The sequence below is a fragment of the Neofelis nebulosa genome, chromosome 12 (genome assembly GCF_028018385.1).
Source record: "Neofelis nebulosa isolate mNeoNeb1 chromosome 12, mNeoNeb1.pri, whole genome shotgun sequence".
Classification (NCBI taxonomy): Eukaryota; Metazoa; Chordata; class Mammalia; order Carnivora; family Felidae; genus Neofelis; species Neofelis nebulosa.
Genome location: NC_080793.1, coordinates 33,698,331 through 33,711,755, shown reverse-complemented (window position 1 = coordinate 33,711,755; position 13,425 = coordinate 33,698,331). Strand labels below are relative to the sequence as shown.

Here is a 13,425-nt window from a genome sequence, read left to right as displayed (position 1 = left end):
TACATCATGCAAAATTCTCCAGTTCCCGACATCTATAAATTGGGTTTCCATATCTAGCGTCCTAGCATTTCCTGAAAAAAATGGGACAATCTGACAACATGAACCCACATTCTTGCAAAATAGTCACTGCATGTGATAGGATCACACCAGTTTTCCCTGATCCCCACCATTCCTTATTGCTCACCCACAGCTTATTTCCCGTCCCTGCTTGGTCACCCTCACCCTAAACCAGCCCTGCATTAACAGGAAGTGGCAGGCATCCCCTACACCATCAACTTGGCTCTCTTTAAAGCCCTTTAGGACAGGAAAAGGCAAACCTTGAGCCCGCCTTTGTCATCGGGCAGCACTGGGACACTCCAAGGCTGTCGGACCTTCGAGTGGGGCAGAGGTGGTGGGTGGCTGGGCCGGCCTTTGTCTTTATTCACCTGCATGCAGACAGATGCCAGCAGTCGAACAAGTTCCGTGTCTATGGACACAAAAGGCAGCGCTTTACCTGCAAATACGTCTGCTGGGCCAGGAGAGAGGGCTCAACAAGACCCCTGTCAGCCTTAGAACTCAGCCCTGCAGCTCGAGTCTATGTTACTCTGGAATCAAGTCACCGGCTTCACCGTCTGGTCTTCGAAAGGTGGCAAACAGGCCAGCAGGGCTTAATCCACTTGACCAGAAGGAAAAACCAGGAGCCCTCTCCCCACAGAAAGACAGTGGGGTAAGTGTGTTTTAAAAGTACAAGCTTGGGGCACCTGGGTGGCTTAGTCGGTCAAAGCATCCAACTTCGGCTCAGGTCATGATCTCGCAGTCTGTGGGTTTGAGATCTGCATCAGGCTCTGTGCTGACAGCTCAGAGTCTGGAGTCTGTTTCAGCTTCTGTGTCTCCCTCACTCTCTACCCATCCCCTGCTTCTGCTCAGTCTCTCTCTCTCAAAAATTAAAAATAAACATTTATAACAAAAAAAAATTTTAAATAAATAAACAGATAAATAAAGTAAGTATAGGCTCTGCAGCCAGACGTCAGGCGGTTAAATTCTGCTTCTGCCCCTCCCTGGCTGTGCAACGGCAGGTAAATTAGGGAACTTCTCTGTGTCTCTGTAAAAGGGGTGATAGGATGCTGGTGCATAAAGGTGTCTGGAGGATTCGAGGGAATTTCTGGCATAAGGGAAGTGCTTAAGAAAGGTTAGGTATCATTTGCAGTTACTAACTGGGTTACCAAAACAACAGCGGTTGAGAAGAAAATATTACAAACTATTAACAGTGCTTTTCTCTTGATGACTATTTTTTTTTCTTTTCCAAGTGTCCAATAATAAGCACGTGTCTCTTAAAAAAATTCAGGCAAAAACTTCATTTAAAAAACCCACTAGGAAAAAAAATTGACTAGGGAGAGACTCTTATGGGGCAAGGGAGAGGGAAGTGGTCGGGAAGGGAAGAGGGAGAAGAGACACAGTGAGACACGAGTTTGTCTGAGAAAAGTGTGCGTGATCCAGGAGACGGGTTTTAATGACATAAAATCTACGCACGTCAGGAGGGCCTCCAAAGAGGTGGAGTGAGCTCACTGGACTTGAGCGGAGGACCTCACCTCCCTGGCTGGGGATAAGTCATTTCCCCTGGCCTCAGTCACCTCCCCTCCACAAGGGGATACGCAGCTCTGCTTCCCCTCACGCACACTGCAAGGATGAAATGGAGTCGAGTGTGCGTCTGAGATATGCGGGGCCGGCAGCAGGCAGGGCGAGGGGGCAATTCTGGGGAAGAGGGAGGGCTCTCTGGCAGGGCACCCCATAGCCGAGAGGGACAGCAGGGCTATGTCCACTTGGGTCTGCGGAGGTTAAGTCCTCTCCCACGGCCAGCAGGCTGGGATTTGGCTCAGGGTTCAAAGCCTGTGGGTTAGAAGGGCCTACTAGCCTCTCTCTTTCCCTGGGCTGAAACTCCAGGGCAACAGAAGAGAGGATGGACGGACAGACAGACTCTGACCCTTGGGCTACCTAATTAGATGCATCAGGTCCCAGAGGAGGGCCTGTCACAGTGGGGGAGGGTCCGAGGGGAGCAGGAGATGCCAGCAGGGCCCGAGAGAGGTGGGACGAGGGATGGTCACATCCCCAGCACGGTGCCCTTGACCCAGCAGCCTCCACCTACACGACTGAACAGAGGAGGTCACTACTCCATCTCTGATTCTGCTTGTCAAAGGGGCCTTTCTGTTTCTTCCTGGGGCAGGGTTTCTGGTCACAAAGCACAGATACCATTCCAGGACTTGCATGGACTGCCAAGGCAGACTCGTGTCTCGCTGGCCTTCCCTCCTGGGAGACTCCTGGAAGGCTGGCACTGGGGAAGCCTAGGGGACTACCTGGTGCCAGCCCAGTCTTTGCCGGGGGGGCGGGGAAGGAACTCGCCTGAGGACATGTGGTGAGCCCTCGGGGCTTGAGAGTGACCTCCCTCATGAGTAAGCAAGGGCTGGACACAAAGGTGATTATCCTGATTCCCCGCCTGAGAAAGGTCATGAGGGTCTTCGACCCTTTTCCTGAAACAACCCACCAGGATCACTCAGCAGCATCACTAGGTCAAAGGCCGTGTACCCGTTTTTTGCACGAAGAGTGACATCAGCTCCTTGGTTTAGCAGGTATTTGACAACTTCCTTATTCCTAGGGAGGAAAGAAAAAGCCAGGGTTAGACGCACTGAAAACAAAACCCTGGTTTTGCTCCTGGGCAAGAAGCTGACGATATTAGCGCCCATCTCTGAGCCTGAAAGAAGGATATGAAAGGCTGCAAACTGTCTCACACTCCCCGTCCCTACCCCGTGGGGAGTCAGCGCTGAATGTGATGGAAACCAAGGCTGATGTGCTCCATCCACAAGCAAAAGAAAAACGACATGGCCACCATGACCACGCAGGTCCCAACTCCTGCTGCCCCAAATCGGGACCCCTGCACTGCAGAAGCCTCACAGAGGCTGAGGTGTCTGATGCAGTTGTCCGAGGCTCACCAAATAAGAAGAAAAACTGCTTCAGGATGACACAGGAAATTGCTGTGATCACCTAAAACAGGGCAAGGAAAAGGAAAAGGCCTATAATTTGGAATCAGACCACTTAGTGGCTGTAAGACCGTCTGCAGCTCCCAGCCCCTGCGTCAGCCTATCCGAAAGGGGTGGCCTCCAGGAGGACAGACTGAGAAGGGACTCAGAAGCACCAGTCAATGCCGGTGCCTATTCAAAAGGAGGGGTCAGGACAAGTCTCAGCACTGGTTGCCCAGGAGCCAATGGTACGAATGGTTGATGTTCCATTTCCAATAGGGGTAACTTAAGGACATCAATGGGAACACTCCAAACAAACTGTTCAACTGAAATCAACCCACAGAAACTCATCTTCCTGCAGAAAATGTTCCTGCCGCATGGCTTTTATGGCCCCTGGTGAATTCTGTGCTGAGGTAATAGGAATCAGGACACAGAAGGTAGGGATGCAGAACAGAAGGCCCCTGCACTTCTTTAATTTTGTGTATGTGCCTCCAGGTCTTCACAGCTTTAGAGTTTATCTGCAGCTTCTCAGGACCAGAAAACCCCACCAAGGACCCTAGCTCAGACCAGGGCATTCCCTTAGCCTCGCGCTGAAGGAGTGGAGTCGGCACTGACCCATGGTAGGTGGCCTGCATGAGGGCTGTCCAGCCATGCACGCTGTCTTGCTTGTCGATGTCAGCGCGCCTCTCCACCAGAAGCTGCACCAGAGGCAGCTGCCCCGTGACGGCCGCCAGCATCAGCGGGGTTGCCCCATCCCCATTGACCAGGTTCACATAGTTAGGGTCTTCGTCTGCGATCTCTTTGACCAGCTGGAAGTTTCCTGCAAACAGAAGCAGGAGCCTGGTGCTCAGTGGGCCTGGCACTGCTGGATTACTTATCCAGTGGGTTATTAACAAACATATGCTCTACCTGCCCCTGCACTGGGCTGCTGGGCGTCACATGGGCTACAAAGATGAGAAGGAGGTAGCCCCCACTCTCAAATCCCCCAATCTTGGAGGGACGGAGGCAAGCACACAAACAGCTTTACTGAAAGAGAGAAGTGTTATTGAGATCTTAAGGAAACATGAAAGGCAATGCACATACAGCTTAGATCAGCGTGGGGGTTGAGAATCAGGGAGGGGTTCCTAGAGGTGGGGGTCTATATCAGGAGAGGAGATCTTAGGCTAACTAGCCCTTCATCACAAAGAAAGTAGAGAGTAGGTAGGCAGTGAGGAATTTCAGAAGTAAGGAAAAGCCAGAGCATAGCCACAGGGTTTGGCCAGAGGGGTAGGGGGCCTGGGAGGATGGTCTGGAACCTGTGTATAAGCACCATAATAACTATCAGCCTCCAGGGGCTAAACCCTCCCTGTGTGAAACTACAGTCAGGAACAACAAAATGCCTGTTTTCTTTCGCAAACACTCTGGGTGGCCTTAAAAAGGACTACAAATACTAGATTGGGAGAATGTGTCCCTATCTTCATAAATCTCTAAAAAGATTTTCAAAAGCACTTACCCATTTTCAACGCGTGGAAAATATCAGGCCGCCTTTTCTCCTCATCTAGGTAAATAAGGATTTTAAAAGTTAACCAGGAAAGGTTTAGTAGAACAGAAAAGTCACAAGCATGTAACAATACAGCCTAGCATTTAAAAATGATCTACTTCCCAAAAGCAATCAGATAAAAGACAAGTGTAGCGGATGAATCCAGTAGCCCTTCTGGAAGAGTTATTATCACAGAGTGTCTGTAAATGCTCCAGAGATAGATCTTGGGCAGTCATCTGGCCAACAAAACATGAATAAGCAGAACATTTCCTGATCCCACACTCATGAAGCAATCATTTTGGGGCATTCCAAACTCTGGGATAGCCTCTCTTAGATGTAATGGAAAAGTATAGTCTTGGAAAAATCTGGATTCCTATGAAAAATTTTAAAAGAAAGTGGTTCTTTTCTACTGAAAACTAAATGTACAACCATGAGATAATTCCAAAACAGAGGGTCCGAGACAGCAGCTGAGCCCAGAGGGAGGTCATCGAGACGGCCACCAGAAGAGCCAATGTTAATTTTTGTTTTCCTTCCCAAATAAGGAATCTGAAGGATTCTGAGAGTCACTCTGCCCCAGACTTGCAGACATGGCTCTCTGCAGACCACTGCCCACCTGAGGTTTCCGTGCTGGTCCCTGCAGCCCAGCTCCTCAGCTGGTCCAGAAGCCCACGCCTACCCCCAAACCTGGGCCTTGCTGCACCCACCAATGCTTCCCCTCCCTCATCTGCTCATCTGCCACCTTCCTCCAAGCTGGTGAGTACTGTGCTACTGTCAGAAAGTAGACATCATCATGACCAGTCCCCTCACAGGGGGCCGAAGGCAGGACTTACTGCAATCTCTGACTCTAGGGATGGAGTGGCTGTGAAGGGCACCTGTGACTCTGGGCTAAATCTCTGGTTCAGGTCAGCCCCTCAGGCAGCTGGGAAGAAGCTGCAGCACAGTTCAGGGACCACCGAGTCTGGAGTTGGCGTATCAGAATTTGAGTACGTTTCCAGGATGATTGGTCTCATCAACAACAGGGGATAACATGCTAATATGGCGACCGTGTGGTGGTTGCAGGGATCAATAATATAGGTGGGAGAATGCTTCAGAAAGCCTTAGGCCTCATTCAAAGAGCAATTTTTGTTGCCTTCACCGGTGATTAGCACCCACCCCAGAAAAGGTGGTACTTAACTCCAGAGTTCTTATAGAGGACAGACAGGGCCATGGAACCAAATGTCTAATTTTGCCTGTGCAATACTATTAAGAAATGATTCTGAGCCAGGGTGGCTCAGTCGGTTAAGCATCAGACTCTTGATCTCACCTCAGGTCTTAATCTCAGGATTGTGAGTTCAAGACTTGCGTTGGGCCCCACGTTGGGCAGGAAGAACTACTTAAAAAAAAAAAAAAATTCTGCATCTTAGTTTTAAATAGGTCACATTCCTTTAAGTGTTTAAGAGTCTAATTTGCTATGGGAGGGGCCTTCTCATACCAAGACCCTTTGACAAAAAATAGTATGTCACCTGACCTTAGTGCTGGCTGCTAAGCAACCATCTGGTACAAAAGAATGACTGACCCTCTAGCCTGACCCCAGGAGGCCCGGGCAGTTGTGCCATTGATGCCAAGTGACCCTGGGCTGGCCCTTTCCTCATTCCAGATGCCGGTGTTGGCATCAATAGCACCACAGTTCTGGGGACCCTTCCCAGCCCAAGGAACCACCATGGTGGGGTGTATCACAATGACCGTTATAGCCTCGATGGTACCCTATCCTGCAGCTAATGCGAGGGAGAGAGCTGGGGGTCTTCCAGGTGAACTTCCTAGCACCTCACAAAAAGAGCTTGGAATAAACAGTTACTTACATAATAATCTATCATTGCTAACACAGCCTCTCCCTTGCTGCCGTCCTACCTGGAGGCTCTTCCGAGAGCCGGCCAGGAGCACTCCCTCAGCTTCCATGTCAGCTACGGTCTTACATGCTCAAGGAGGCCACCCAACCACACGGCAGCCTTCATCACCCCCACACCCCAAACCTCAACCCTGCCCGCTTTCCTCCCCCGCGCGGTACCTACCACCTGCCTACTACGTAAGGTATTTCCAGTAGGTTTATTTCCCATTTCTCGCCTGTCTCCCCTACAGAGGCCAAGGTCCTCAAGGGCAGAGGGCACACAGTTTGGCAGGGGTCCCGGGCCAAATCTGCTCTGCAGCCTGTTTTGGTAATTATGGTTTTACTGAAACACAGCCATACCCACTCATTTACATATAATGTCTGGCTGCTTTCACTCTAGCGGAATGAGTGGTTCTGACAGAGACTGGCCCATGGTCTAAAATATTTTCTATCTGGTCCTTTACAGGAAAAGTCTGCTGAACCCTGTCCTAGAAAGATCCCAGAACATCCTGCATCGGGATCATCTGGTTAGAAAGGAGGGGCCTTGCCATGGGGGTTCCAGGCTCTTTCCAGAGATACCAAATAATTCTCTGCAGGGTGGGCTAGAAACCTGCAAGTAATAGGTACTCCCAACTGATTCTTATGCACAGCACATCTTAAGACCCATTGTTCGGTAGGCTAAACTTCTGATTTGCACACGCCCTCTGGTTGGGCAGTCCTCAGCTTTTGTCGTTCAAACACAATTTAGGGTCCTCTGTGAAGCCATGGCAAGGAAGGGAAGGAAATTGGTGGTGGCACAGCCTGACCTGTCTTGGGCCTGACAGTGGTCAGTGGGTCCAAGTAGTCTGCAAGGTCCCTGTGCTTGCAGTCAAGTGCAACCTCGAAGGCGGTCTTCTCTAACACGCTGAGGTAGTCAGGGTTGGCCCCCTTCTCCACCAGCTGCTGAGCCATGCCGAGCCTCCCAGTGAGTGCTGACAGCATCAGTGGGCTCCAGCCCACGGTTCGGGCCACGTGGTTGGGGTCCGCGCCCCACTCCATCAGCAGACGCACCACAGCCTCATGCCCATGCTGGATGGCAGCCATCAGGGCTGTGATGTCCAACAGCTCATCCGTGCTGTCCCCTGACTGCTCGCCTGAGGAGCTGTGATGGTCCACAAAGGCACCAGCTTCCAGAAGCAGCTTCACCACACCCAGGTGGCCACCCCGAGAGGCCACAGTGAGCACGCTGGCCCCTAGACGGTTCTGGGCATTGATATCAGCTCCATGATCCAAAAGGAGGTGTGCCACGCTCACGTGCCCAAATCTGCCAGGAAGATGGAGAATTAGTGACACTAACATGGAACACTGATAAGGAAACGGCTTGTATGATCCTCATTTGTCATTAATTATTAAAATCATAGCAGTTACTTATTATAAAAGGTCTTCTGGAGCCAGGCACTGTGCTGGTCCCACATATCCACCAGCACAAAGGTGAGCAACTGCCCTGTCTAGGTTCGAATCCAGCTCTGGATCCAATCACTAGCTGTGTGATCTTGAAAAAGAACTTTAGCTTCTTCATGACTTCATTGCCTTATCTGTAATATAAGGATGTAATTGTATCTACTTCAAGAGCTGTTGGGAATTAAATGAGTTACTATACATATATATGATATATATATAGCACTTATAACAGAGTTTGGCCAAAGGAAGTACCTCATGAATGTTAGATATAATAATCGTTTTACCTTACACGTTACACAAAGTACTGAAGTCATGCAGCTGGTAAGAGGTGGTGTCAGGTCAGAACCCAGGTCTGTCTGAATCCCGATGTACTCACTCTTTCCCCTACACTATACTACGTCCCACATCTCAGAGTTCATTTTATTCTGCTTTATAGTCTTGTAATCTATCTCTGCCTGTGCTGACTCCCGTGGGCAGAGCTCACGTCTGACTCATGTCTACCCATCCCCAAACGCACACAGAAGGTCCTTCAAGATGAGCCAGTGCACCCCATGCCAAGAGGTGTGGCATGGCTGTGGTCAGCAGAGAGGGGCTCAGGCTCCTCTTACCAGAGGCCTGCTGCCACCTGCTGGCAGGAATGTCCGCTGCCAGTGGCTAAGAAATGGGCCTGGGCCAGACCCTTCTCCCTGAATCTTGAGCTGGCCAGGGAGATATAAACAAGCGACCTCCAACTCCATACCAGGAAGACGAAAACAGATGCCTCTTCCCAGCAAAATCTCTTCCTTCTTTTGCCGCCAGAGGGCAGGAAAGACCTGTTTTGTAGGATTTGGTTGGCACACTAGGCTCAGAGCAGTGTGTGTCAGAGTTGGAAGGAGCCCTAGACTAACTGGGAAAGAATGACAAGAGAGGGGCCGGCGGTTCCAAACCATAATGCCTGCATAATGTCTACATCTGTGAGGCAGTGTTTTGAATCTCTCGTTGCATTCCCCTCCTTTCCGGAAGTGAGGTTGTGTGTGTGTGTGTGTGTGTGTGTGTGTGTTTTAAAACCTCCTCTAAACCCAGGGCCTCCCTTCTCCCTGTGGAGGCAAAGCCAAGGCCAAACTCTGATCTGGACTTACAAATACCTTGGGGGACATGAACCTTAACGGCACCGAGTCAGCTCAGCCTCTGGAGGGAGAGCTTGGTGAATTGGGCCTGTCCCTCCTCTTCTCCAAGAGCAGAGAGGGAGCAAATCAAATGGACATAAACTCAAATGCAGAAAGCTGCAACCCCAACCTATCTTCCTGCCTCCAGTCCTGTTCCTTCCTGCCCATCCTCCATGATGGTGTTGCCCAAACCTAAACTTCATGGCCACTTCCCAGCTTCCCAATGTCTGAGGAAGACCTGCTGACTTTGTCCGCTTCATTTCCACCCAACCCCCATGCCAGCCCCCCCCCGGCCCCCAACGCCTGCACTCACTGATTATATTCCCCCCACACCTCTGCCATGCCGCCTCTCTGACCAGAGCCCTCCCCTGTCCGTATCTCCTGAGCACACCCTTCATCCTACTGGAGGACTCAGTTCAGACCTCACCTCTGAGCAGCTCCCAGACCCTCCACACTAGTCCAGGTGCCCTTCATCTATGCACCTGAGCCTTCTACAATTGTGTCTTCCTGTCGGACTGTGTGCTCCCCAAGGACAGGGACTCTTGGCTGACCTACAGTGGGGCTCAGTAACTGCTGGCAAATGAATGAGTGACTAAATGAACACTGGCATAACTAAGTAGATAGAGGATGGTCCGGAGGCAGACAATGGGAGTAACTAAAGAACTGGTGTATCCTGCACTGAGGTAGAGAATTTTTTAAAATCATGCTATTTAGTTATCAAGTGTAAAATAAAATCTGGTATAATTCCTAACATCAGATTAAAAATAAAAAGTATTGTCACATTTTTGTCTCATTTGATTTTTTATTTTAAAGAAAGAGAGAAAGAGAGCATGAGCAAGGGGGGGGGAGGGGGGAGGGGGGAGGGGGAGAGGGGGAGAGAGAGAGAGAGAGAGAGAGAGAATATCTCAAGCAGGCTCCACACTCAGCAAGGAACCTGACACGGGGCTCAATCCCATGACCCTGGGATCATCACCTGAGCCGAAATTAAGAACCCGACAACCAACTGACTGAGCCACCCAAGCACACCTCTAACTGGATTTTGGACATTCTTTTTAATGTTTATTTTTGAGAGAGAGAAGAGAGACAGGGTGTGAGCAGCAGAGAGAGAGAGGGAGACACAGAATCTGAAGCGGGCTCCAGGCTCTGAGCTGTCAGCACAGAGTCTGACACAGGGCTCAAACTCACAAATTGCAAGATTATGACCTGAGCTGAAGTTGGGCACTTAACTGACTGAGCCACCCAAGCGCCCCTTCCTCTCATTGGATTTTTTTTTAATATTTATTTACTTTAAGAGAAGGAGGGGGCGTGCATGACTGGGGGAGAAGCACAGAGAGGAGAGAGAGAATCCCAAGCAGGCTCCACGCACTCAGCACGGAGCCCTACGCAGGGCTCAATCTCATTAACCAGGAGATCAGGACCTGAGCCAAAATCAAGAGTCAGATGCTTAACCAACTGAGCCACCCAGGTGCCCTTCACTTGATCTTAATAAACCCTGAAATAAACTGATAATGCCCATTTCATAGGTGAGGAAACTGAAGATTTGAATGGAAAGCAGTAAATTCAGGGCCTCTCGATTTGAAACTGACAGAATCAAAACTTGAACCTAGACCCTAAAATCCCAAATCCCAGCTCTTCTGGTATAACAAATTTTTAGAGAGAAAGAAAAAGGATGAATTTGGACAGAAATGCTGACATTTGGAATGCTTTCTGAATCCATGGGTAGCCCAAGCGGTCATTCAATTAGGCTGAAAACATAAAAGAACTCAAGGAAGGCTGAGATAATTTTGTGGATGCTAAGTTTCTAATAAGTAATTACTGAGGATAGGGAAGCTTGGGGCTTTCTGAACAGCTGCTGTGACTGCCAATTAATTTTGGCAATTAACACCTGTGTTTAAAGACGTGGCACAAACTCCCACCACCCAAAGCATGAAGCAGAGGGGCCAGCTCTGCCACACCGGCAGGCAGAGAAATGAAGGACAGAAGCAAAGAGGCCAAGGGTGAAGTTAGGGTCAAAGTAAACACCACGCAACCTGTCTCTTTAGCATTTGGCCAGTTTGGCGAGTAGCTTCCCTGTGGTCAACACCAGGAGGAAACAGTCACAGGATTTGTGGCCGAGAGCAGAGGCTGGGGAGCACAGGCTCTGGAGCCACCTGCCTGGGTGTGAATGTGACTCTGCCACTTACTAGCGGTGTGACCTTGGGCAAGTTACTTAACTCTGAGCCTCAATTCCTCATCTGTAAAAAGGGGGTGACACTACCTATACTTCCTAAGGTTTTGTATGGACCAAGTGAGTTACTTCATTTAAAGCACTTTACACGGTGCTTGACACAAAAAGGGCTCGATAAAGGCTATCATTTTCAGAGTAGGAAAAAACAAGGATGTAATCATTTCTGACACAAGAACGTTCACCAGAGACCAAACTAACGGCTGGGTGGGACCCAAGTAGATGGCCAACAGAGGTGAGTGGCTTTACTGTACATCTGAGGTCCTTCCTACCAGGTTTTCAAGTCCTGTTCACCTGTTCACCCTTCTTCCTGAGTACATCTCAAACATCTCCTTGTTTTCCCACTGTTGTCTCTGCTCTGGTCCAGGCTACCATCACCTCTCCCTGGACTGCTGCAATTCCTTGCTAACGAGGCTTTCTGACGCTAGCCAGCCCATCCCTCCAATCTGTCCTCACACTGCAGTGAAAGTGATCTTTCCAAAACATAAATCTGATTCTGTCACTCACTCTGCCTAGAACCTTCTATCAATCCCCAGTGCCCTTAGGATAGCTCATCTTTCTCAGCCCCTGCCACATGGCATCTGCCCCTTTCTCTCCAGGGAAGGATCATCTCCCACTAAGTCTCGCCCCCTCCTCCTACTGACATCAGTCTAGCGGTCCTAACAATGCCTTATGTTCACCCTTGCTTCTAAACCTTTGCGTGAGCCAATCACCCCATTCCCACTTCTTCTGTCCTGGTTAATTTTTACGGAGTCTTGACATGAATATATACATCATTCTTACCAAAAACCTTCCTCCACTTCCCCAAACTGGGTCTGCCATCCCCAGAGCTCCCCGCACTTTCCCCAACAAGCCCGATCTCTTGTGTGGCCTGTCCACCGGGACGTGAGCTGCTCCTGGTGGGACTTTGCCTGGCTCCCGCAGTGTCCCATTTCCAGGCTAGGTGGGTAGGTAAGTTCGTAGGAAACCCATGTTGAAAGAAGCAATGAATGACCACCTCTAAGATTGCGTGTCTCTAAGATTCCACTCGACGAGGTCTTCAGATTCTGTTTCAAGAGACCCACTCTTTCTAAGATTCTGATTTTATTACTAAAGAGCACTTCCACTTGTAGTATCCCAAGTTGCTCAAAGTTTACCATTCCAGCTCTCTGGAACGAGTCCTTGACTCTTTGCCTCCCGGGGCGTCCGCGGGGGGCGCCGGTCAGCGCCGGCCACCTGGGCCCGCCTCGCCCCGGGGACGGCGGCCCACCACCCCCAGACCCCCGGCCCCTTACCTGGCTGCCTGCATGAGCGCGCTCCAGCCGTAGTGGTTGCGGCTGTTGACCGAGGCGCCGCGGCGCAACAAGAAGCGCACCAGCGGCTCGTGGCCCCCGGCCGCGGCGAACTGCAGCGCCGTGTTGCCCGCCTCGTCTGAGCAGTCCACAGGCACCGGCGCTCCGGCCGCCGCCGCCGCCGCCGCCCCGGGCCCGGCCGCCTCGGCCCCCGCCGGCTCTGCGCCCGCTTCGGGCTCCGCGCCGCGCTCCGCCGGCTCCGCCGCCCCCGGCTCCAGCAGCCGCCGCGCCGTCTCCGTGTCGCCCTGGTCGCAGGCGCGCAGCAGCAGCTGGAAGGCCGGGGGCAGCCCGCCCTCGCCCATCGCGGCCCCGAGGCCCGCGCCCGTCCGCCTGGCCGGCCGCGCCGGCTCCGCCCCCGGATACCGCGCGCCAGCGCCCCCTTCCGCCCGCCGCCCGCGCGCCTACTGTGTGCCGGGCGCGCGCCGGGGGGCGGGGCCGCGCGCCTACTGTGTGCCGGGCGCGCGCCGGGGTCCCGGCCGCGCGTCCTCGCCGCGCCGGGAAGGACAGCGAGTTCCCGGACCTCCGAGTGGCGTCCGCGCCCCGACTCCCGGGGCCGCCCCTGCCCGTGCGGCGCCCAGTGGCGGCCCTCTCCGGAGGCTCGGGGGACTTCCTGCCCCGTGCGGAGGTCGGAGCGGCTGCTGCAGACCACTCCTGGTGCGAGCTCGGAACCACGGGATCTAGGTCCGCCGCCGCCCCCTACTCCACCAGCGCCTGGCGCTACACGGCCGCTTCCTGGAGTTGTTGGCTGGAGCGAGGGGCGGATGGATCCATTCTGTTCCTTCTGCACCGCACGGAACGTCCTGCGGGACCTTGAGAGCGGGTCCTTACCTAGGAGTTAAGGCTACCAGCGCCTCCTGTCCCTCATCTGTTTTCATCAGTGATTCTTGAATCTGCACCATCTGGGACGTTGTC

The 13,425-nt window shown here is 51.9% G+C and overlaps 1 protein-coding gene across 19 annotated transcripts in view; it reads right to left on the bottom strand.

Moving 5' to 3' along the window:
- ANKS6 (ankyrin repeat and sterile alpha motif domain containing 6) overlaps positions 1 to 13,189 on the bottom strand; it is a 68,302-nt gene extending 55,113 nt beyond the window's left edge. For 17 of the 19 annotated variants that reach the window (XR_009251553.1, XR_009251558.1, XR_009251554.1 and 14 more), the window contains exons 1-6: positions 12,457 to 13,189; positions 7,180 to 7,676; positions 4,483 to 4,527; positions 3,606 to 3,810; positions 2,519 to 2,625; positions 318 to 466 (exon numbers count right to left, since the gene is read on the bottom strand). Coding sequence is in view for 4 of the 19 variants with exons in the window: in XM_058694792.1 (XP_058550775.1) it covers positions 318 to 466; positions 2,519 to 2,625; positions 3,606 to 3,810; positions 4,483 to 4,527; positions 7,180 to 7,676; positions 12,457 to 12,815 (1,362 nt within the window). In the remaining 15 variants the exon portion in view is untranslated. The remainder of the gene's footprint in view (positions 1 to 317; positions 467 to 2,518; positions 2,626 to 3,605; positions 3,811 to 4,482; positions 4,528 to 7,179; positions 7,677 to 12,456) is intronic. The other 2 variants (XM_058694789.1, XM_058694790.1) reach the window with 1 other exon arrangement.
- Positions 13,190 to 13,425: the final 236 nt, after the last annotated feature.